Source organism: Chiroxiphia lanceolata, chromosome 18, assembly GCF_009829145.1.
Source record: "Chiroxiphia lanceolata isolate bChiLan1 chromosome 18, bChiLan1.pri, whole genome shotgun sequence".
Taxonomy (NCBI): Eukaryota; Metazoa; Chordata; class Aves; order Passeriformes; family Pipridae; genus Chiroxiphia; species Chiroxiphia lanceolata.
Window position 1 is genome coordinate 14,896,846 of NC_045654.1, and position 25,933 is coordinate 14,922,778.

At 43.1% G+C, this 25,933-nt stretch overlaps 1 protein-coding gene and 1 long non-coding RNA gene across 3 annotated transcripts in view; both read right to left on the reverse strand.

Annotated features, from left to right (window-relative positions):
* The window catches only part of MAPK1 (mitogen-activated protein kinase 1), a 41,006-nt gene extending 30,828 nt beyond the window's left edge, over window positions 1–10,178 (reverse strand). For both annotated transcript variants that reach the window (XM_032706260.1, XM_032706258.1), the window contains exon 1: window positions 9,798–10,178. In XM_032706260.1, the coding sequence (XP_032562151.1) occupies window positions 9,798–9,940 (143 nt within the window). In that variant the 5' untranslated portion in view covers window positions 9,941–10,178. The remainder of the gene's footprint in view (window positions 1–9,797) is intronic.
* A 3,837-nt stretch (window positions 10,179–14,015) lies between these two features.
* Window positions 14,016–23,385, reverse strand: LOC116795995. The gene is made up of 3 exons (XR_004360216.1): window positions 19,091–23,385; window positions 18,420–18,764; window positions 14,016–18,327 (listed from the first exon to the last, which is right to left on the reverse strand). It is a non-coding gene; the product is annotated as an uncharacterized LOC116795995 (long non-coding RNA).
* Window positions 23,386–25,933: the final 2,548 nt, after the last annotated feature.

Genomic DNA, 25,933 nt, shown 5'->3' on the forward strand with positions numbered 1-25,933 from the left:
ACCTCTGAAGTGATTTTACTCACATCTTCTGATCTACTACAGGTTATTGCCCTTCATGCCACAGTGTTAAGGCACTTTTGAAACCCCCCTATAGGAGATTTGCTTCCATGTATCTGCTCAAATAATTCTAACTGAAACTGGTAAAACACTGGCCCAGGTTGCTCAGAGAAGCTGTGGCTGCCCCCTCCCTGGAAGTGTCCAAGGCCAGGTCGCATGGGACTTGGAGCAACCTGGGCTGGTGGAAGGTGTCCCTGCCCATGGCACGAGAGTGGACTTAGTTGACCTTTAAGGTCCCTTCTGTGACTATGATTCCAATAGGTTATAAAGGCATAATTTTATTTTTCAGAATCTGAAAAGTAGAATCTGATGGGTCCTTGTAAAGAATACAATTTTAAGCTATTTACCATGCACATAATAATTACTTAATAGTTTAATTCCTTAGCTCACTCTTGGTATTTCAAAAACAAATAGTTAGTCATGCAAAATGGAGTCTGTTAAATAAACTACTTTTGCCAGAAGCTCAGTCAATTCATAATCCTGGGTGTGGCAGACAAAATGATTTGTGTCACCTACAAAGCAGAACTATGAAGAGGAGCAATTTTAGAACTACACCTTAACATCAGCATTAGAAAAATATCGGCTATTTCACCCAAGATTCTGTATTGGCTAAAGATGTTATTTAACTTTATGGTGTTTTGATCAACCTTAGTTGTTTGAAAAAAAAAAAAATCACTTCTCTCAATCTGTTCTAACGTGTATTTTAATTTCCATACCTTTAGCTGTGAAGCACAGTGACTTCAAACCACCATATATGCCCACTCTCTTTTATGCCACTTCAATTCAAGTTGGTCATCAAAAAATAGAAAACTCTTACATCTTATTTTATCTACTTCTTCCCTTCCCACTTACTCTCCCCATTTTCAGGGTTTACTGGTTCTCCGCTGCCAATATTTCCTTTGATAGCATCTGTGCCAAATTTAACAAACTTCACTGCTATGTTTAAAGGCTCTTTGGCTATCTGTGAAATAAACTCCTCATTCCAAAGGCACCCATTGCTTTTGATAAAATATTATGATATTAAATATCACTATCTTTCTTCTCTCTATATAAAGGTAATTCCTATGGGAATGAATTTCAGGCTAAAATTGTAAGAGTTCAATAACATCCGAGACAACCTTGAGGGCTCAGTGAATTAAAAGGAGTGGTTGTGGTTCACTCTCATTTTTGTGCCTCACATCCCTGCCCTTTCTCACTTCTTTAGTTGGAGCAGTGCCTTCCTTTGTGCCAGCTTAGAGAACTGAAGCAGCTCAAAGAAGCCTTTCCCTTACTGTGTCAGCACCAGCACTCACAGGGCTTTGTGTCCATCACTTCAAGTTACCACCCTTAAATTTTATTTTTTATGAAGTAACTGTTCAGCTAAACCAGTTTTCCAACACAGCAAATTCTCCAGCTGTGTAGGCACCAGCACAAGAGTGGAGAAGGAATGACAGAGTGGAGGCACAGAGGGAAGGGCTGCCCCTCCAGCAGCAGCACAGCCCGAGATCAGCACAAGTCAGACATGGAAACCACAGCTCAGGTGTCTGGGCCCGGAAAGCTCAGCCTCCACACAAGGCAGTCAAGTGCCAACTTCCTCCTCCTGTGCTTATGGCTTCTCAAGAGGCAAAAAAAGCCACCAAGACAGTGATGGCAGGTCAGTTATGTCACCACTGTTACTCCAGAGCCGGGAAAACAACCACCACCCTTCCCAGCAGCATAAATTTGTGCAGGAAACATTTCCCTTTTCCTAGAAAGAAGGGAAAGCACTACCAGAGAGCTGAGTGGTGATGGTATTAACAAATCCCCCAGTGTGGTTTAGTCTTTTGTCTAGTAACATTCTAATCTGACTTATATTCCAAATACTCCTCCTAAAATCAGCTTTAGAAAAAGGAAAAAACATGAGATCCAGGCAATTACTCTGTTTTTTAGTAATTAGCTTACTTAATTGATTCCACACTATATAAATCTTCAGAAGAGATAGTTCATGGTATTTCATTCCAACAGAAAGTAGAACAAAATCATCCATGCATCCTTAGAAGCAGGAATTTTCCTAAACCCATAGAAACATCAGTGCAAAATGAAAACTCTCCCAAAACACCGATGAAAGCAAGGTCATTGCTACTGTTCACCCTGCCACGGCTAGTTTAGTACTGCACTTGCAAACCAAAACAAAACAGTCAAACCACCAGCACCAAGCGTGCATCTCACCATATCAGAAGTTCCTTCCCCCCTTCAGTATCAGCTTACAAGGCATTTTCTGAATGTTTTTTCCATCTTTTTAAAAACAACACGCCAGCAGTAAACCCTCAGCATACTAACAGTTTGGTGTTTCGTTCAGATGGGGTGTTAGCATTAAGATAAGTTGGCTACTGTAGCTAAAAGAAAGCTATTTCACAATTATGAAACACTTAGAAAGAAATCCAATATAAAAGGCAGTCTGAATGTCATTTGGGATACTTTGCAACATCCAAATCCCAGTAAAATTGGGCAAATTCCGGACTGAGGCATTTTGGCAAGTATTGATTTGCGGTGCTCAAATGACCTGCACTTTTACTCGGGACACATCAGCAATACTTGGTGCCTTCCTTCCAAACAAGCAAGAAGTGGTACTGCAGTGGCAGCTGCTAATTTTAAAAGAAACTGCAAAATGAAGTAATTGCACATTATAAACTGGAAGCCTAATTGTGAGCTACTGGTACTTAAAATATACCCACAACACAAACGAATTACTTTCCACCATGTAAAAAATACTCTCATTTGCATTCTAATCACCACAGAGTATTTCAGTATTTTATGAAAATTCTTTTGAAATAAAAAAGAAGAACTTCGAAGAGATTTTCCCTTAAGAGAACTTAGGTGGTTGTAATTTTAGGTACTGCTAAACAAGATGGATAGTAAAAACACATGCACAGCTCCGCTAAAACTGATTGTCATGAAGATTCTGCCCAAATCAAATTGTTCTATTAGGTACAAACCAGTATTTAATCCACCCCTGAGAGGCAACTGGACTGGGGAGGCACAGCACAACCTCTTGGCAGCGTGCAGGGAGCCGGGGCACCAGGAGCCTCCTGGGAGACCAGGATACAGAGAGGGCTGAGGGGACTTGAGGCTGCCCCTGTGCTGGCTCTTCTCAGCGGAAACGGCTGGAGACAGGAATGCTTCTGAAACAGAAACCAACCACCACTGCACACCCATGGAGTACAAGGAACCTTGCCAAAGTATCTACCAATAGCTCATCAAATAGCCTCATCTGAATTAGTGACATTTAGTACCACTTGGATCTTATTAACCTACCTGGTCAAAGCTGACAATGAAATAAAGTGTATTTGGCTTTTCATGTACCTTGCAAAAAGATGAGTTTGAGAATAGCTTCTTTATACTCACAAAAGTTGTACTAGAGTAAAGGAAAATACACTCCCTTCTGAAAAGAGGATTCATCCACAAGTTAACCATCACCTTTAATAACTGTCCTAGCAACTAACAGAATGTAGATTTTATACAGATAAATCACCTGAAACAAACTACACTGCTGAACACAGTAAAATAAAAGTTATATTAAAAAATAATGCTTATAGCTCCACATGTTTCATTTGAGCGATCCAGAAATCAAAATCAAATACAATCGAAATTGCTTAATAACATGTTGCAGGGTTTGGGGTTTTGTTCAGACAGTATTTGAAACGTTCCTAAAATACATTACTTTAAGCAAAAGTACTCTCCAAATTACCAGAACAACATCCAACTTCATCCATTATCAGCGTTGGCTCCTAGCAAGGAAGGCTGACCATGGACTGGGCTGTGTTACATGAGTGGCCAGCAGGTCAAGGGAAGTGATTATTGCTAGGAGGGCACATCTGGAACACTGCATCCAATTTTCCTCTCTCCCAGTACTGGACCAAATCCAGCAGAAAACCATTAGGATGCACAGGGGGCTGAAGGACATGACATCAAAAAAAAAATGAGGAACCCGGGTTTAAATAGGCTAGGAGGGGAAAAAGGGTGGTGGTGTAAAACATCCAACTGCTCTTTTAAGTTTAATAAAGGGGGATCCCAGAGAAAAGCGACTCAGAGGCGACGGTTGCAAGTCGCTGCAAGGGAAACTCCCATGTTTTTAAGGGCAAGAGTTTCACTGGGCAATTGGTTTAACACTACAACCAGAAGTTGCCCATAGATGTTGTGGAACTTCCATCCCTGGAGATTTTGGAAATACTGAGTGGACGCATTGAGCAACTTGCTCTAATTTTGACATCAGCCCTGCTTTGAGTAGGAGGTTGGACTACATGACCTCAAAACATCCCTTTCATCTTATATCATGCTGTGAAATATTCCACAGCAAGATGTTATAAAATATTTTTATTAAATATCAAATCCATCAGTTATTTTCATTTCTAGATCACAGCTGAAAGACATGACAAAGCGTTAACAGAACAGCATTAAAAAAATTACTATGCTAGTGAAGTACTAGTTTTTAACACAAGCTGAGCTCCTCACCTACTCAGTTGGTAAAGCACCAACTCTTCTGTGGGCTGTAGATCCCCCCACCTGAACAAGGAGCCTCTGAACCAACAGAGCCTGGTGTCCTACAGTTACACATTTCTGGTCCCAAGAGCACTAATAAATCCATTTGTGAAACCGGGGCCCGTCACATCTCTTTGGGGGAGCCTGATTTATCATATGTGACCCCCGATGCACTTTCTTCCTCAGTGGAGTAGCACATAGACAAAATACCTATTTCTATGAAACTTGCAGAAAAACTTTCTAAGACTTGTACCATCTGTCCAATTTGATGGAAGGCAGGCAACGAGTACAAGAATCATATATATGGATGGACTGATGAAATCTCATCAGATGCTGTGAACATATAAGCCTTATTTCCTTAATAAAGTATGCTTAAAAGAAGACCCACAAGTTATCTCAGCCTGTTTCCATGGGCTAGGTTCATACTGTGTTAAGAAAATGCGTATTTATAAAATGCAAGTGTCTGTCAGCTGCACTCTTCAGCCATGAAGCCAGTATCCCATTGCTTTGGGCTGACAGGAAAAGTTGCTCCCTCTCATCTTCCATAAACCTTAAAGAGAGCTCTGACACAGAGTCAGTGGCTGCTGCCCATCCCTCCTGCACAGCTTGCCCATGGACCATCTGTCCCTCACTGGGGAGAGCAGGAAAAGCAGCTCTAATTGATCCTCTGGGTTCCCAGGTCAGGTTAGGTAAGGGCTAGAAGTTAGAGTAACTGAAACGAAGTGCTCACCTTGGTGTTCTCCCCAGAGGGAAGAAGCTGTTAACTAGCCACCAATTACACTCCCTAATTCCCTCCTCTGATCCTCACATGGAGGAGGGTTGGCTAACTTGTATCAGTTCCCTGTTCTCCTTATCACACAGACAGAACATGCTAATTACCACCTACCCATGCTCCCTAAAAGCACACACAGACAGGGACACGAATTCCTGCACTCACTCTACCATTAAAGGATTCTCTCTCTCTCTGGATCGAGGCAATAGTTAGCAGAAAAAACATTACAGGCTGTTTCTGGTCCTTGCCACTGACCAGTCCACCCCAGACCACCAGTCTGACCCTCACAGAGGATGCAAACCCTACCTTTTTATGTAACTCAAAAGAAAGTGTTACACAACCATCAATTCCATTCAACTTTTCATATTTTAATATAAATATCCATGCCTTGCAGATCACTCTATTCCTGATTTCCTTCTGGTTTTAGTTTCTTTATGAATATACTTCTCAGATTTCCATGCTCTAAAAGTAGGGCTCTTCCATGAGACAGTAGAGAGCAGCAGAACTTTGAAAAACCTACGGTCAAATGTTTTAAATATTCTTTTCAGTATTACTTTAACATTTAGCTGTTGACTGCCTTAACTTCCAATATCACTCTTGCACTGTACATCAATAACACAAAGATCGCCTTGTAACAACACAGTCAAATTCAGACCAAGAAATGCAAGATTTGAGTTCAAGATTGTTTTCTTCCAACTACATTTATCTGCATTCAACTGCTTATTTATAAGCAGTTATTTGCAGCACTGATATTACTTCACATTCACATAAGCCTGATGACAAAAAAGGCTCCCAAAAACTACAATATAAACCAGAACATCCCCATCATATTCCCATTCCCCATTTCTTTCCAAAACAATTCCTTGTTTCATACTGTCAAATTATCATCCTTGCCGAATTACCACTGACCAACTGGATGAAGAACAAGTCACACTGGAAATTTAGAGCTCAGCTCTATCATGGTTTTTTTGCTGTTTCAGCATGTTTAAAGTATGGCCTGATAACATGTTGCTTTAAAAAATAATAATTAAAAAAACCCAATCCCGCACTAGGGGAGGAGGAAGCAATCTCAAAAACCTTCCACAGTTTGTTGTGTTTGAAAGGTATTTCTGAAACTTTCAGCCTTGGTCTAGAAGTGGATCCCACTGACTCTGAGGTTGATAACCCCCTATCACCTATCAGAAAGGGAAAGCCACATAAAGAACTTTACACCAAAACCCCTCAAAACAACTAACAACTCTTAAGTGAAAGTGGAGGGAAGAAAACAATAAACACAACATTGACATATATTTGAATAAATTAATTCAGAGTAACAAACGTGACTGTATGACTAAATAATTGCACAAAGAATGTCCTGCAGTCATAGGAAATGCTGAGGATCTTGGCTCAAACTTTGCTCTCTGCTCATCCCTTCATTTCACATGCAAAATTGTTGAAACAAAAATAGCTTAGAAAGGGACACTGACAGGGATCCACTTCCTACCCACTTCACACTCTGCAACAAAATTTCTGAGTAAGAGCAATCCTGTGTCACAGGATGGATGTTTTAGGCAGAGCTTAACCGGAGGACATTAAGATGGGGGTTTGCCTGATAAGGTGCCTTTTCTGCTTACGGAGCTGAGAAAGCACAACCACAACACAGCAGTAAATATACTACTCTGCTGAGTTTATTTTTACTCAAAATCTGATTATGTAAAAAATTTGCTGCACTAGGGAAAACAGTTAAAAGCCTTTAAGGGTTTTCAAATCCAGATGAGAGAGCAGTCGTGTACAGTCTCTTCAGTCAACACCTTCCTCTATTTCCAGAGCCGTTATTTTATGTTCTGATCAATCTTTCTCAAACATTATTCTCTTTGCTGCAAAATCAAAATGGAAGATTGACTGTAACAGCACTATGCTAAGAATACTTCATTTGCCCTTTTATTAATATAATCAAAAGCATTTTATTTTTTCAAGTCCTTAATCCAATAATCCAGAGACATAATAATTAGGATAAAAACAAGAAAAAGAGTGAAGGATTTTAGGAGTTAAAAATACTTGGTTTCCATATAACAAGCCTTATGGCACAATGCACTTGTAAATAACCATCATCTTCAACGACGTCCACGTTAGCTGTGGGTCTAAAACAAAACCATCAGGGCCTGCTTTGCTTTCCTTTATTAAAGTGTTCAAATTTAAATGGATTTTGCAGTTGCAGGAAACATCTCCATCTGCACACTCACAGCTTGCCCTCTACCCCACCCCCGAGGGAGAGGCTTCTGCAGATCCTCACTGCATTAGCAACCAGAGCAAAACATGAGACACACGGCACTAAACTGCGTAACCTGGACGTCTGTGATGGATAAGGAATTGCATTTAATCGGAGTCACTACAATAAAGTACAGTTGCTATGGCATTTAACTACAGCAAGTGCATCAAACACTTTCCTTATCAAGTACGTGGTATAAACTGAGACTTTGTTCCCTGTCATTTCACACCCAAGGCAGAGGAGCAATAATTAAGAGCACAAAACACATAATCTAGCATTTTACATTAATAATTTTAGAACACACCAGAGCCAAGTGCATATTTGAACTGAACTGGAGATTTGGATTTTTTGTTAGTAATTTTGTATAGCATTCACAGCAGATACAAAGTATTAGAACAAATTTTTAAATAAAAGATAACCTTTTGCATTTGGAGGGGAAACAGTTTCAGTGTACACTTTACAACACACCATTTGGAGGAGTAGAAGTGGACCTGTTTCCCCTCTATCTGCTCACTGGCACAGTGATGCCAAAAAAGGGCATCAACTGCCATCATGCTGCATCTTGCAATCCCTGATCTGTGGTGAAATATTCTAGCTTTTCATACTGTCAGTGAAACACAATTTAACACGCCACTGACAAGAGCCGGGCTCCTGGGAAGCACTTCACCTTGGAAGCACTATTTCCAAGCACCTTCCCAAGTCAGACTGCGAGTGCAAACCAGTGTAGCCAGAACCAAGACTATCTGCACCCATTTCCTTGCCCAGGCTCAGATGATAAAATAACCATAATAAAATACCAGAAGCTACATCAACAAGTTTTGGACTGGATATATTGCAGTGATTTCTAACATTAAAACAGTAACAAGGATATTTTTACACTGCAAATGGGATTTCTGATTTACATTTAGAAGGTTCTTCCCACAGCAAAAAAAAGTGAAGGCCACAACGCAAAACTCTGTGAGAGGCTTATCTCCCAGCTAAGCTCAGGCCTAGATGAAAGCTCCCACCCTGAAACACACGATGACTTCATCTTAACAGGCCTGCACAATTCAATGACTATGTGCAAAAACCTTCAGCTATAAAAATCTGTAAGGTACAGCTGAAGGCTGTGAGGAGCCCTTGCCGAGAAACGCACTAGTTTACAAGAAATCAAAGAGAGAAATTAATGCTGATAAAGCTTTCATGAAGTCATAGCCTGTAAACCTCATTTAGTACTTCTGGTCAAAAACCATGCTGAAAAAACAGGCATTGTTGGAAGAAAGTTGACAAAACAATTAAAAAAGAGAGAGTTTTTCACCTGCATCCCATAAGTTATTTCAGGAGTAAGAGTTTTTTTAACATCTTTTATCAATAAAAGAATATGAAATCCTCAGTAAGGTCACTGAGCATGCCAGGTTTCTAACCCAGTCACTACATACACCATCACATAGCATCACCGCAACTCATTTAGATCGCTAAAAAAATCCACCTCACACTCTTAATCCGGTTAGTTCACGTCTTCAGTAGTTCACGATTTTTGCAGTTCGTTCACCTTGCTCTTTAAGACTGATGCTACCCAAAGCAAACACACACTATCGTTTTTAGCGAGATTTAGTATTAAGTCTTCATAACATAAAATAATCGTAGAGCTAGGACGGCTGCAGAGAACTTTCACCTGCACACACGTTAATGCAGGCACTAATCTGGCCGGCTCTGCAGCACAGACAGCACGTCCTGAGCAAAGCCAGGCAGGGGCAGGCACTCGTACTGCTCAGATTCACTTTTTCTACCTCCCCTGCGACCTGTGGCTGCTGCAGCCAGGTGAGCCCCGGCAGGGCACGGGGAGAGCCGCGGGATCTCCCCGCCTCCCCTCCCTCCCTGAACGCCCGCAATCGCACTACGGAGACGGGAGGAAACAACGAGAGCGGCCCGCTCCAGAGGAAAAAAATATTAAAGAAAACAAACGAGCGAGTGAAACCAAACGAGCCGCTGGGCTGCACCCACCGAGGAAGGGATGGAGCGGGGGGGTGTGCACGGAGGGAGGGGAAGGAAGGGTGATGCCGGAGGGACAACCTCGGGAACACGGAGGGAGAGGTAGGGCTGAGGAAAGCAAGGCCGAGCTGCTCCCCCTCCCTGAGGGCAAGGGCGGGCAGGGCCCGGGGCCGGGCAGGGCGGCGGGAAGGAGGAGGGAGGGAGGGAGGGAGTTGTCCGGGGCAAGGGCGCTGCCCCGGCGGCCGCACTCACCACACCATGCCGTAGGCCCCCTCGCCGATGTAGGAGAGGTTGGTGTAGCGCGGCCCCACGTCGAACACTTGTCCCCGCACCATCTCCGGGCCGCCGGCGCTGGCGGAGCCGCCCGCAGCCCCGGCCCCCGACACCGCCGCCATGTTGTCCGTGCCGGGAACCGCGGTGCCTGCGTGGGGGGGAGGGCGGAGGCGGGCGAGGAGGATGCGGGAGGGAGGAGGAGGGAGAAGGGAGGAGGAGAAGGAGGGAGGAAGAGGAGCCGCCCGCTCGGGAGCCGCGGCCGCTCCGCCGGTGCTGGCCCGTCCGCCCCGTCAGTGCCGTCAGCGCCGATCCCGCCCCGGCCGCTCTGAGGAGGCTCCGCCAGCCGCGCGCGCGCGCACCGCCCGGGCCAGGGGGGCGGTGAGGGGAGGGCGGGGGCGCGCGCAGGGAGCGGCGTGGGGCGGGGCCGCGCGAGCGGCGTGGGGCGGGGCCGCGCGCAGCGGGGGCGGGGCCGGGACTGCGGTACCGCAGCCGCTGGGGAGGGGGCGCGGCGGCCGCTGGTCACGTGGGACGCGCGGCGGGTCACGTGAGAGGGCGCGCGACCGCTCGGCGCCATTAGAGGCGTCAGGTGACGGCGGGAAACGGAGGCGGGCGGGGAGCGCTCCTGCCGCGTCACCCATTGCCCGTCCCACCGCACTGCCCATCCCATCCCACCGCCCATCCCACCGCACTGCCCATCCCGTCCCACCGCCCATCCCATCCCACCCCTCCATCCCACCGCCCCCTGCCATCCCACCGCACTGCCCCCTCCCACCGCCCCCTCCTCGTCCCACTGCCCGATCCCACCGCTCATCCCACGCCCCGTCGCGGTTCTCTCCCGTGCCCCGGCTGAGGGAAGGACGGGGCTCGCGGGGTTCGAGGCGCGGTCCCACCCACTGTTGTCCCCCAGCGCACGCGAAAGCCGAGTGACCGTGATAAGGGCGAGTTTAGTTCTGACATTTCCTGAGCTCGTAACCTCTTTTTACACGTTGTTTTTACATGGAATTTCGTTTTCCTGTTGGCTACTTCCAGTACAAATGTAAATAAACTCTGCAGGGGAGGTGAAAGCACAGTCGATGGTTTGTCTGAAGCCTTGGGTCACTCCTCGCCACAGTGACATATCTTTTCTGTTTCCCTTAAAGGCTCAGTTTTCCTAAAATAGCTTTTTCTTCTTTGCAAAAGTTACACACAAGGACCTTAACTCCACTTCTTTTTTTTTTTTTCCTGCAATTCTCTAATGATCCTGTCAAAAAGCACTAAACCCAGATCTGAGCCCCTACTGCAGCCCTGCCTTGGCTGTTGGAGGTGCGCAGGCTCTGTGGTCAGGTACATCTCACACAGCTGGCAGTGCCCATGTCTCCACATTCACACCCTTCCCAGTCTGTCAGCAGAGCACACTGTGATCAGCCCGTCACCCCTGGACCACCAGGCTTTTTTCTTTTAAGTAGTTATTAGTTTTTAAATTATTAATTCCAGTGTAACAGTGCTCAGCCAGAAGATGTTCCATGACTATCCAGCTGCTCCCAGGTTCTTCCTGGTAATCCTTTGCCCTATTCCTTAACATTTCTCTCAGATCTGCATCTCTTCCTATTGATGTTTTTCACTACTGACATCTCTTCTGGCTACTGTGCTGCTTCAAGTCTGTCTTTGCCTTGCAAGTGTTCCTGCCGATGTCTCTGCCTATGTCCTACTTCTCCCAGCTCCCATAGGGTCATTTCTGGCATCCCACCTTCTCCTGTCCTTACTTGCTCCAATCCAGCTTCCTTTGCCATCAGCTGAACAATTATGTTTTTCCACAACTGTACAATCCCCTCGTTGCCACTTGCTCACCTCCCCAAAACACCAAGCTGGCTTCTGACCAGGACTCACGAGGGAAGCCACTGTTTTTGGATGCACATCCAGATGTCCCTGAGGCCTCTCCCTTGGGGCTCCAGGTGCCACCCAGCCTTGGCTGATGGAAAGAAAGCTCTCAGGCAAGAGCAACATAATCTAATAAACTTCTCTCTGTATTTAACAGACATTCAATTCTACAGCTCATGGTTTTGTGTATTTGAGTGGGATAATGCTTCTGATGTATTTATTTTTACTTGTTTATGTTTTCCTTTCCATGATGTGTTCTCCTTCACTTTAGAAAAAGTGTTTTTTCACTCAGATATTGTAGACAGCAGTAAATGCGAGTGTTTAATTTTTCTGAAACCAAGTAAAATATTATTTAAAAGGTTGTCTTAACTCTAAAAGTGAAATTGTCCTTACAGTTCTGATTACATACATAAATAAATCTGTCATCAGCAAATGCAAAACAAATTATTGTAGAGAATCTATCTTAAACACAGCCTGTCACAGCAAATTTAATTAAAAACTGGCACGTATCTAGATTATTTTCTACTTTCACTGGGATGTGCCTGATCAAAAAGGAAACCAACCAGGCAGGCCAGGAAATTGTGGAAAGACTGTCAGCTCCTTTGAGTGCTGTGTTCAAATATGTGTCTAATCCAATTAAACCCAAATAAGTGGTCAGAAGCTATGGAATGCTTACCCAAAAACTCCTCCCGTGACAGAACTCAGCGCACGTATTTCGGTGAAGCTCTGCCGTTGCTGAGAGCAAACAGGAGGAGCATCAATTGCTTTTCAACGTACTGAAACACACTGCCAGTACCTGCACTTAATGTTGGGTCTTTTGCCTTAACAAGGCGACACTAAAGCCTCGATTCTGGAAAGAACATAAACACGTTTTAAGAAAATTATTAGTTCCATGCTTAAAGTAAAGGGCTGCGTTTGGGGAGAAGAGATGATACTTACTGAAAAATGATGAGAACAAGGAGGAAAAAAACCTCCTTATTTCAAACAAATCAAAGCACCTCCGAGAAGAGTTCGTCGAAGCAGAAACACAGTCTCTGCAGTTTAACAGGTATATTAGGAAACAGCTAAGCCCTACAATCAGTCTGTGCAAATGTGTCATGGTTTGGACTGTCTCCATCTTCATATGACGTTCAGGAATCACATGGATGAGTTCATCTTACGATGAGGGTCTAGAAATTCCCTGTAACACATGTATCTACTTTAACTGTTAATTCATGTTCTGTAAATAGGTCTCTTGAAAAGTGAACATCATCCCATGAAGGCCCTGTGAGCCCCTGGGATCAGCACTGTTGGGCTGGGGCCAAGGACAAACACCACGGAGCTGCCCTATGGTGCCACTCTTCAGTGGGGGTGGGAGGGATTTCAGGGTTTTGTGCTAATTCGAAACTGAAGCCATATGTGTCCAGATCATCATCAGTCTATTAGTTTTATTATTTGTCTGGGACATCAAAGACATGGCTTTCTTGGTAGCTGCTGTAGGAGTATGGCACTTGCTTTTGGAATAAATCAGTGTGACCCTGAACCTCCTCATCACCCCAACAAAACACAGGCATTAAGTATATACAATTTTCCCAGCATTATTTAAAAAGACCTCAAGCCTTTGTGCGGGGGTGATGAGAGAGAAATAAGACACGTTAAGATGTTTTATAAAGATATATTTTAACTTCTAAGGCACTCAGGAACCATGGTGATGGTTCCTGAAATTGCTTAGATATGAGCTCTGATCCACAGGGAACTATTCTAAGAGCATCAGATGCTAATGACTTCTAGTTAGTACCGACCTGGGCTGGATTGAATGGGTGACACAGAGCTGAAATCCCTGGAGATCTTCATTTGAATGTCAGCTACTGCTCTGACAGCATAAAGTGACCTCAATGAAAAGGAGGGTCTCACTGTAATCTCACACTGTCGAGAAGTTAAAAACAGTCTCTCACCCAAATTGCTGTCCACCTGATGCCAGAATAAATTTAGTTTTCCCCTCAGTATTTCCTTTCTTCTCCATTCGACATTCTGATGGAGTTTGCAGGGAGCTTATGGTGGCTCAGACACCATGGAGTTAAAACTTGTAAACAGATTGCTGGGGTTGTTCTGTGCATGCCAAGGGGAGCACAAAAGATTATTAATTGCAGAATGATACTGTCAGTAACAGCCTTGATCCTGCACTGGGCATCATCCTGTCACTGTCAGAACCTGTCACTGTTGTAGGAGATGTCTTGTATTATCTATCATGTTCTGGGTACGTTTGCTCTTCACAAATATAATTTGAAAACATAGTTGCAATTTTAAGTCATTTTTACATTTCTTAATTTTGAACACATAGTTTACAATTATACTTTAAATATCTTACAAGGGATCCATTTTACAGCAACCTTAAAAGCTTATTATATAATTCTAACAATTTTAATTAACATACTGACATTTTGTTACTGTCTGTGTAAAATTAAGTTGCTTTTATTTTTCATCTGCAGTAGCAGCAGCATCCAGGCACTGTCCTGCAGTTCAGTAATGGAAATTTCCCAGCCTCAAAGCACACTCTGTCTCAGTCAGCTGCAACAAAACTCTGGGTGATTTCAATGTTGTTGTGTGTGCTTTACTTGTCCTCGCTTATCTGGAGCTTGTATCTTTTGAAAACCAGCTACTCCTCATGAGCTTGCTTCATCTTGCCCAAGACTTAAAATTCAGTAAACAAGCTGGGAACGATAAGAGAATTGAATCACCAGATAAAGAGTTATTTTACTGGACTGACAAAACAAAACATACATGTAGTCAGTATTTATACAGAATGTTACAGAGACTTGTGAGTTGTCACTGAGGTCCTGGTACATGACCTTTGTTTTCTTGTGCTGAAGCTTTATGAACTGAAAGACCATTAAGTTCTTACAAAAAGATTTAGCTAGTGTATTACATCAGTCTCTTATCTCCATATTTCTGGTATAACTGATTGCTAGGAAAATAAAAAACAATTAAAAAAAAGATATAAAATTATTACAAAGCCTCAGAAGTATAATAATTGACAAATACTAAAACATGCAGCCTGTTCTCCCACTTGTTCTCTGTTCAGCTGTAAGGCAGGACAAGTGATGCCTCCAGCAGAGGCAGAAGTCAAAGCATGTAGAAACAGGATGATTAGGGTTTTACGTTGTCCAGATATTGCAGTAGCTCCATTTTTAATACTTCTTGCTCATAGCTAAAGAATTTAGGGAGCATTTGTGATGAAGAGGTTGGCTGATGTTAGGACAGGGGAGAAATGGTGATTCAAGAAAAAGTAAAGGAGAATGAGGAGGGAAGAATGTAAATTAAAATCAACAGGTAGTAGGAGTAGAAGGGTCATAGCTGGAGGGGTGACATCCAGACCCCACTGCATCCAGCTTCGTGTATGTGAAGCCTTTGGCAGACACACAAGTCCCTTCATGGAGAACTGGTTTGGAGAATGATGCCAGGCCTTCCAAAAAGAGCTCACCAGGACTTGCTTTCCCTGACATCATTGGCTGCTGGGGTGATATCCATCACAAGTACACTGTGATGTTGACTAATGACTGTGATGGCACAGGTATGTCCTACCTGTCTGCTCTCATTAGATTTAGTATAAACAATGGGCAGTGACTGAACAGAAACAAGTGATAAGGGACAGTACACTTAATGGCATTCTGACATTTTCACCTAAAAGTCACCAGGGTTTAAAATTCAGCCAGCATTGATAAAACATCCCATGACAACTGGGTGGCAGCCTTTAGGAGCAGGTTGGAGGCTGTAGCACAGCAATTCTGAATATAAGGTTCCATATGCAAAATAAACTGTCCTACTGAGTTTTCCTGGCAGATCACATGGAAACAGGATTCCTTCTTCTCCTCTGCTGGGCAGGTCCTGGCCTTGCTGACATGGAACTGCAGAAGAGGCATCTCCAGATTTATGGCTGGGACACACTTCAGGGCACCTGCAGGGAAATCTGCATCTTTGCTCTCTAAGGTGCACCTGTGCTGTGGGAGGTATCAGTCTATTTTCCTTGCACTTGGTTCAATCCACTGACCTGACAGCCCATAGAGTCTGTGCTGCTTATTTTTAATAGATATTATAAATATTACAGACATCCATTTCTATAGTCCAAAACTGATGAATCATCATTCTTTAAAACAAACTTTTCTTTTGCAATTTTGCATATCTATAGCAGATAAAAGCAGTACAGAGAAGAGTGATTTCCTGAAGGAAGTAGTGTCAACATATTTTGAAAAAAAGAGCCAAGCTGTTGGAATCTGTGTTGCATTACAGGGTAATGCAATATTTCTGAGCACTTCCTGTTTATCACGAGAGATACAGTTTTCACCACATCATAAAACTTTCAAACATTTGTTAATAAACACTCCTAGAGAAAAAATAATTTCCAAATATACAACCCCCGTGGCATCTGTCATTATAAACAAAAGAAGGTTTTCATTATATATATCAGAGAACTATTTGTGTGAGAGAAGCAGATTCTGAGGGCACCATCCACCTCCTCCTGAAGGCCATGTTGCATCTCTCATTAGGCCATTGCACCCCAGCACATAATTCTTCTTATATGTAAACAGCAAGATGTTTGAATGAGCAAATGTAATTTTTACTATCATCATTTGTCATTTTTTTAAACAGTGTGGGGACACAGAGAATGAACATCTGCAGAATTGCAGCACAGAGTCTTGTATGAAAATGACAAGAGTAAGATTTGCTTCTAACAACAATAATCTGCCAGTGCTGAGGTACCCAATCAAACATACAAATCGTGCAGATGTTCACAGTGGTGCTGTCTCACTGTGTAGCCTTTCTCACTTGACAGCTTTGTTGCCTCAATTAATTTTTCTGCATAAATTAACCTTGCTGGAAAAGGTAGAGCTGGGGAGCAGAAGGGTGCAGATTTTTCAACACCAGCAACCTTGATGTTGCAATTTGCACACCCAGCAGATAAAATCTTTGGCAAGGAAATGCAAATTATTGTGACTGATTCAGGATGTTCTTGTGTTCATGTCTGGGACTTGGTCTGCAGCTGACAGGGTGGGGGTCAGGGAGGGAATTCAAGGTTTCTGTCAATTCTACAGGGAATAAACATTTTGATAGGTACCTGTACAACAACAATACTGTACAGTGAGGCACAAGACAGGCTTGTGCCTCTTACAGCCTCACCACTGAGGAAGGCTTGTCAAGTTCAGAGCAAACTACAAGGCCTATCTGTTCCAGATGGGAACATCTGAACTGCAGTTTCATGTGATAAAATCCTGCTGCACGGAAATTCAAGATGGGGAGTGACTACGTACAATTCTTACTCCTTTAAATCGCTATAACATTTAAAACTCTGCCACATAGACTGTTATCAGTTAGACCAGGGGAAAGACTGAACCTCAGAAAAAAGTTCCCTCCAGCTACCAGCACCACATCTAGCAAAACTGAACTAATAATTAAGACATTTGTAGCTTTTTGGATTTTTAAAGTTTTAACAATCGGAAAATTATCTGGCTCACATTGTCTTACCTGACATATGGTGGTTATCATTGCAGATATGAAGAGCCTCATGGTAAGAGATGCCTTTTGTAAGTGCAACACATCCATTGTACTCAGGCACTACATTTATCTTAACTGCATTACTGAGTCTCTGGGTTTTGTAAAAGTGACACAAAATTGTTTTGATGTCCAACAGCATCCTGCATCTCAATTAACTTTTCAATACGATGTCTCATTTCCCACTTATGTTAACAGCCAAACTGAATCCCTGGCCTGGAAATCCTACTGCTTTAAAAAAAAGAAAAAGAACACCGTTCTTTTTGAAGGATATGGCAAAATATCTGCAGGATGATGCTCTGCATCCAGTTTTACATGTACCATTAACGGCAGCAGGGTAAGATTAAGTGATTATTCTCTGCCAACAGTACGTGTGGGGGAGCAGACAACAGATGTGCAGCCACTTAGCCTATGCCTTGTGCACCAGACCGTGGTATGGAAATTCACGTGGATATTTAATTGTTATTCAACTAAAAGTTGCTTGGATTTATGAGTCTGGGAAGCGCATATGCTGCAGTGAGAAATGAGTGTTTATTAGCACAGGAGCTGTGCTGGCCTTTCCTGCAGAGAGGCAAAGTACCCTCATCTAGAGAAAATGGATTAAAAGGGGGCTGTGCACCACTCTCATGTCCCACTTACCTTTGTGAAGTGCAGTTGGATAAATGCCAATATATGGATACATTTCCATCATGAACTCTGAACAGCTTTTACTGCTGCTTATCACAGATAATAAAATGCAGCAGCTGTCCTTTTATCAAATCCCAGTTTAGAGAAATGTATGTCTAAATAAGGGACATAAGCAAGATCCCACCTTCAGGGACAGCCACATGGATACATAAGAATAAATCCTTTAAGAGCTAGGATGGGACCATCATCTTGCATTCAAGAATTTTTCCAGTGCTTTTTGCAGCAACCTTCTGTGTTACTCTGCACATGTCCTCTTTCCTTCTTGGTTCGTCTTCCAGGACTCTTACCCATGCCAACATCTTCCTGGTATCCTCCAGTTCCATTCAGTCCTTTCTCTGCTGTGTGGGTTGGTGCTGCTGTGTGACCTTCTTTCACCCATCCAGTCACCCTCCGTGGGTCAGGCAGTGTTCATCCTGTGCCCTTTTGAGGGAAGCCCCACCTAGGAGGTGAAGTGGGAGGTTAGGCATCAAATAGCAGTGAGGCATCCCCCCAAACACACCAAATCCTCAGCAAAAAATCTGATGTTCATACTTCTCTCACTCATTGCAGTTCCAGTCTCCATTCTCACAGCATCCAATTCTTCTCATTTCCTGGGCTGGTATATTTTTTACTGAATTTATTTTCTTGCAGTTTACTGAGCTGCATGAGCTCATTAAAGAGGCAGACAAGCACCAGACCGGCACAATGAAAGCAGCAGGGCTGGAAGCAGAAGCATCATTTTGATACCAGCAGTCTTTTGGATTTGGCTCAGCTGCCAGGTGATATCAGTCCATAAGACGAGTTTCAGCTGTAAAACACGGAGGTTTGACTGCACTGCTGAGAAGCCTTCAGACACTTCTCTTGCCTTTGCCATCCTTTGCTGCACTTTTCTCTGTTCTTGAAAAATGCGGGAAAAAGCAATCATGAGGGCAGTTTTATAGTGACTTCCTCACCACCTTCTTTCTGCTCGTCCTCTGCCTCTCCTGTTTCTACCGTTGACCCTTCCCAAAGTCTTTCTGCTGTAATTCTCTCTGCTCCTGGTGGCTTTGTCCTACCATCTCACAAGCATCTGCTGTCCTCTAGAAATGTCCTCTCGACATTTTTCCTTGCAAACACACTGCACAAGCCAGACAGACAAATGCAGGCCTCCTTTCTCAGGACAAGTGTTCCAAAAAAAAAAAAAAAAAGTATTACACAATCATCAAGACATGCGCATTACTCACCAAAACAACCCAGAGGATCCTATTTCTGCCCCTCAGCACTCCAGTAGCACCAGGGCCCCGAAGGCAGGACCCAGGAAGGACTGTGGGTGTACAAACCCAGCCCTGCAATGGAGGACTCTGCTTTGTGCAATGATCAGAAGCCATCCTGCTGCGGAGGACAGAAGTATCTTGCTGTGTTTGTTTTGTGATGTGGTCTGATCATTTATACTGTTGAATTAATAAAAATAACAAGATAGAAGCTTTCCAAACAGAATCCATTTCTAACTGTCATTCATTGCTCTATTCTTGTTCCACACACATTAGGAAGTGCACATTATCTGGTAAATCAAGACAATAGAAACAAATAAATGCCTTTATATTGTAAGGGAAAAAAAAGTCTTTCTAGAAATACTGTAGAAACAGTCACATCCTCTATTTCTGTCTTTTAGAGGAGGCAGGCTGTGTCTTATTATCATCAAGGAAGAAGTAAACAAATGTAATTTAATCAGTTCTGTCTTTCGTTTATTTGCATCAGCCAGAATAAAAGACAAAGGCAGAATGGAAAACAGCAGCTTTGTGCTAGAACTTTGAATGCACAAAATACTTCTTTCTCCAGCCGTCAAATATTAAAAAACGCTCTGCATACCAGTAATAATAAAAGTGTCAAACAATTGACCACAATGGGAATCACAATGCTTCATTAAAAGCTCTGAAGCAGAGTAGAAAAGCTTCCAGCCGTTTGCTAAACAGAACTAAATGCTCAAATACTTTCAAAAAGTGTCAGAAGATGCTTTCATCTCATCTAGTCAGGCAGATAAATATCTCCTTGCTTATTCAAGCCCTGTCTCCAAGCTTGTGCCACTTCACCAGTACCAGCTGCATGTGCCACTTGCTGTGCTGGGGCTGTGGCACCTCTCAGAACACCACAAGAGGTTAATGTCCTCCCCTGGGGATGAAGCTCCATTGCATGTGGCGCAGGGATTTAATCAGTAATTTTATATTTACATATGTAATTATGTATTATTTGGAGAACCTAACCTATTTGTTCAGCTGACAGGCGATGTTGTGATAAGGAATTTCAGTAGACAGGATATTTATAGATCCTTTATCTCTATGTACAATCAGAGCTAAAACGTCAAACAATACCCCAATGAAGGGTTGTTTCAGTTCAACTTTTCCCTATTGTTGCTTGTCCTTTTTTTTCTTTTCTTCCTTCTGTCTGGTTACTGCCTAAAACTTGGCAGTGAGAGAAAAAAGGGAATGTGACTCACACTGACAACTTCATTTGCTGTAAGAGACCTCAGTAATTGCTCTAACCCACTTACAGGAAAACTACCCCTCCTCTTTCTCTCTTCCTCCACCCTTAGACAGACAGAGGCCACGCTTGTAACAGGAGCAGCCGGCTGCTCTCAGAGGTCATGCTATCACTTATGGAGTAACCTAGCCTCTTTCTTTTCAATTTTCTTCTTCTGGATTTCAAGTTAACCCCTCACAAGAATTTAGAGCAGCTTCAGTTTAAGTGGCATCTTCCTGATGCGGATTTTTCATGAGTCTAATAACCAGGGTTTGCAAAGGGCTCCCAGCTCAAATGCAGCAGGGATGAGGTGGCTGCTCCCACAACACACAGGGCTTGGCAGCCATAATGGCAGCTCCAGGATAAAGCTGCCAAGAAGTCAAACAATTGTCACCTTTTCCTTTCCTTGTGGGATGGGGGCAGGGAATGGTAAATAGGAACAGGAGAAGGATCAGCACAGCGCCGTGCAGCACTCTACCAAAATATATTTTCATTTTTACTTACATAATCAACACGAGAGCAGCATTCGTAGTGAGGTGGCGGAACAGATGGCAAAGACTTAGTTTCCAGCAAGACGTTAATTAACAACAAACTCTGGTTTCTGCTGGAGAAGGGGGTTTGTTCTGCTCTAGCAGGGTTAAGATGGGTGCTTACTACATAAGACAAAACTCAGTTTCCCCAGACAGAATTGTGATCTTTATATTTCTTTTTTTCCATTACATCTCTGTTGACTTTTCCAGGATACTCTCTAAAACACAGCAACATCTCAAATGCAAAGCCTTATTAAAAACCATCCCAAGTTTGGATCCTAGTAGTAGCTTGGGATTCTCTTTGCAAACACTTCTGACTGTTCTGTGAACATATAAACACAAAGAGGAAAGACAAGAAAAGTTAATATGATTGAGAGAGCTTTGTGCAACTTGCACTTCAGGTGAAGCTTGTTTTACATACAGCAGCTTTTACAGATATGACTGAAGTTAAAGCTTTCTTACATGCATGCTTTGCATGAAGTTCTCTCTCTTCTTCCCTCTGGTCCACAAGCTTGGAATTAAAATCTTCAGCACACTGATGCAGCTGAGTTGGAAAGAGCTATCCCACGGGGACTGAAGCAGAAGGTAGCTATGTAAGACATTTATTCAAACCACAGGCAGAGAATACACCACCCAGCCACAGTGAATAAGGAAATGGCACATGCAGCTGAAAAGTCTATCGTCTATTTTTCGTCTGACAAGCTGGCTCGACAGCCAGGCACACTGACCACCCCACAGACATCCAGCTCTTCCCTCCCTGTGCTGCAAGGTGACGGAGATTCCTTCTTCCTGCTTTCTACTCACCATCAGAGGCTCTCCAGAGTCACACGCCCCAGTCCTGCAGAGGCCCGTGGGCCACATTCCTCCGGGGATTACATCCATCCCCACCAGGGGAGAGGGAAGAGAGATGCAGGCCTGAAGGGATGGGCAAGCACTGGGAAGGGAGGAGCTGAGGGGGGCAGGGGAAGGAGTGAGCTACAGAGAACCTCCAAATGAACACAGGCAGGAGCTGGAAGACAGTGCTGCAGGAAAGGGAGAGGGGGAGCAGTCATACACTGTAATAATATTCTATAAAATATGGCAGCAGGACATTTAGATTTATCCGCTGTGGAGCTTGGAAATGAACCTATTATTCCCACCTCTCAACACTCATCCCTCTGCTGCCAGCATATCTCTTAACACCTGACAAGAAACGTCTCTGCCCATTCTAGTGACATGCACATCTAGAAAGGATGCCTTTCCATTACTCCCACTTTCTCCATGCAGGTAATAGATGGTTGTGGGTCTGTGCTGTAAAGCTGAAAGTCATGCCTCTACTCATTACTTAGAGGGAATGAATGATATTATTGCAGAAGATTTTTTATTTTCTTTCAATGTGTGTATTAAAAACATAGTCGGGATGAGTTAAAAATTACATTACAAGAATACTGCGGTTATGAAGTCATAACACTAAAAAATGAGTATATGCCTGAACCAAGAATGTCTCTTCCATCTTTCAGCAGTTACTTTTAATTAAAAGTATCAGGTAGGCTCCCATGCCATATTGCTCTCAACCATGAAAAAGTACATCCTGACATTGTTATATGGAGCCCAACTAACCTAAGATTTGGGCTTCCATCAGTTCATGTGGTGTTAAACCAGAAATGGGCCACAGAGAGTATTTTGCATACATCAGATGGCAGAGATTCTGCAAGATGATCTTCAGGAGAAGTGTCAGATATCACTGAAACTGTGCTTAGGAGGTGCAAAGTAGAGGAAAGAAAAGAACACAAAAAATTGTATTCTGCTTAGCCTGTCCTCCTTTTGCAGGGGTTAAGAGGGAGATGTGAGAATCAGCAGAACTGTTTCTGTACTTAGAGTTGCTTTTTTGGGAGGCAAGGACGAAAAAGCCTTTGCAGATATTACCTCTAAAAAAAAATGTAATCAGCATAACAAGAAGTTAATTCTTCAAGCAAAACTAAAAAGAGAAGGACCAACAGACGCATAGACAAGTACTGACTTCAGTGGAGCTGCAGGGCTGAATTTGGCTCCAATTCTGTGAAGTACTTTCAAAGAAGGAGCATTCTGCATACAAATGAGCATTAAATAATTTGCATCATTAAGAGAGCTCTGAGCAGCTCATCTGGACTTTGAAAAAAGCTAAAGGAAATGTACACTGTTTGAATACCACTAAGGACAGTCATTAACGAGCATTAAGACATCTACAGTATTGACACTGAGCTGTAATAAGAGACCCAATCTCCTTCCCAGGTTATTTTCTTTATTGATTTGTAGAATTTCTCACACATGAGCTTTAGAGTGTGACAGAGCTCAGCAACTAATGTAGGTACACCCCTTAAAGGACTATACAATTACTTCTTTTTTATATTGCATCTTTTAATTTTGCTTTTCTAGAAATGTTTGGTATAGACACCACAGACAATTTCAACACCAAAGAAACAAAGAGGTAAATGGATTTACCCAGGATGACACACACAGTGTAGCAGAAATAGCCAAATGGGTCTGGAAGTCCCGTTTCCCTGTCTATCCATTTCACTTGATCAGCTCTAAGCAGAGCTGCTGCAGCACTGGGGTAAACTGTGGCCTCACACTATAGCTCACATGCTTGGAAACATGTTTCCGAAGTAGCAGACAGCGCAGGACAGCGCAGAAGGTCAGGTGAAGAAATAAAGTTGTGCAAAGAACCAAAGGTACAATATAGTTGAAGGTACTCAAGTGCCAGAGCTGCAGGAGTTGAGGAGTGATGGAATACTGAAAGCTAAACATGCACAGTAAAGTGCAAAGGGGGAGGCAGGGGCAGGCACCAGCCTACAGGCAATTGAAGGGGAGCTGGAAGGAATCTTTAATGAAGGCAGAAATCGTTCTGGGTGACTCAGAATATTGGTATTCACAAAGAGAATTGAGAACAGGCAAAAATAAATAAAGCTGAAAGCAAAACCCTAAGACCAAATCCTTCTCAGTAACCAGAACACTGAAACAATCTGAAAAACCAAACAACAGGTCCTTGTGAAAACCTCTCCACAGCTGGCAAGGGCTGCAAGCAGCTCCCACTGCCCCAGCCCAGGAGCTTTGCAGGCTGCTGTTGTGCTGACACCCTTTTTCTAGCAAAATGCAGCCCTGGTGGTCCTCCCTCCACACCCCCAGCCCTCGGCTTTCCTGTGACATCTCAACTAGTGCATTGTGTAACCTCACAAACTTCCCTTGAGCCCTGAGCAGCTCAGCATGGCTTTCACGAGCTGCCAGCTTTTGTACATGTCACAGGCACAAACGTCGGCCCCTGACAGACCCAAAGTCGCAGTAGTTTTATTTATGAGTGGATTTATGCTAGCCAACTTCCAGATCCTGCCACAATCAGCCAAAAATGTATGCAGGCAGCATTTAACTAAACCCCAAGTTTTACGATGAAGACTGAAAAACAGGTTAGTTTCAATTTTATTTTCTTTTTATACAAGTGTGATGACCTTTTGTCTTTCTTTTCCTAATTTTTCATTAAAGAGTTGTCAAAAAAGCTACAGTTATAAATTTTGGAACTGAGATCACTATGACTGAAGAACAGGAAAGACTTCCTGACAGTGAGATCCATTAGTCAATGGAGTGGCCTCCCAAAAGAGGCAAGGGGAACACAAGAAGTGCTTTAGCAGAGCCAGTATTAAGTGCTCCAAGGGATGCAGCCATCTCCAGAGGATTGCCATCAGCCACGGCCTTCAGCACAGCAGGACTCCTGCCATTAGCCTGCTAATGCACATCCTGGCCTGGCCAACTGCTACTGGGAATAGCTCACTGACTTAAAATTTCATTAACAAGAAAATATTAGAAGGCAATTTTCTAATGGCAGGGGCATGCAATGTGTCTTCCCATTACAAAAGGTTATTAGTTATTAGGTTATTAGTAGGGAGAAGAAACCAACAGTTTTCATTAGTATTTGTATTAGGGTTTATTCACTAACTTTTCCTTAAACTACCTCAAACTAAAATCCATTGCTTGGATCCCCTCTATGTCAATTTTACCCTGTAGAAAACAGATACAGAAAACCCTGCAGATGCCAATCTTTTGCCAGCATTACCAAAGAAATAAAAAAGTAAAAGCCACCAGTTACAAAGGAGCTTAAGACTGAGAATACAGATTCATAATCTCTTTACCTTAGAAAGCAAGCAAAACCAAGGCAAAAATTGAAATGCTACAATTAAGGCAAAAACCAGCCTTATACATTTTTCCAGGAGGAAAAACATAACTGGGGAGGTGGAGGGGGGAAGATTAAACTATTTTTCAAAGATTTAGTATCAGTAAAAAACAGAGCACTTGAAATGTTTTCCTTATAATTTCCTGGTTAATATCACTGCACTGTGCAGCAGGAACATTGTTCCAGTGGTTCAGCTGGTAATTTCTAAACACACTGTATTTAGACTTTAAATGCAACATTAATACTGAAAGTCTGGGGAGTCTGATCTTCATATTAGTGTCCTGATACATCAGGACACTAAAAATTGTACAAGCAAACAGTGTTTAATCTGTAGTAAGAGGAAGGGCTGTCCATGTATGATTTGATACTTCTAACATTTTGAAGAGATGGAAATTCATTGGAGAGTGGGACAGAGAGAAGGGCAGAATTACTCTGTTTTTAAAAGCAGACTCACCGGTGCAACACCAAAGCCTCCCGGCACTGTTGAATTTGACCTTTGTCTCAACAGCAACATTTCAGTTCTTCTGAAAGATATGAGGCTTCAGGTGACTGATATGATAGAAAAGAGGAATTGGCAGAGCCATTTCAGTCCTGATTCATTCTCCCATCTCAAGTCCTTCATAGCAGGGGTTCAACAGGAGCTGGGCTAGAACAGCTCCAGGGAGTCTTTTGAGAGCCAGCACCAAGGACACGGTGCCTTTAAAGACCAACGACCTTCAGCCAGTTAAGTCTGTCAGGGAAAACTCTTGACGTTCATCCACACTTCAACTCAGGCTGGTCATTCCAGCTGCTGGAACAGTTGTGTGGAATTAGCTGCATCAGTAGAAAACAATTGAGTGAAATATCTGATGTCAGTGGCC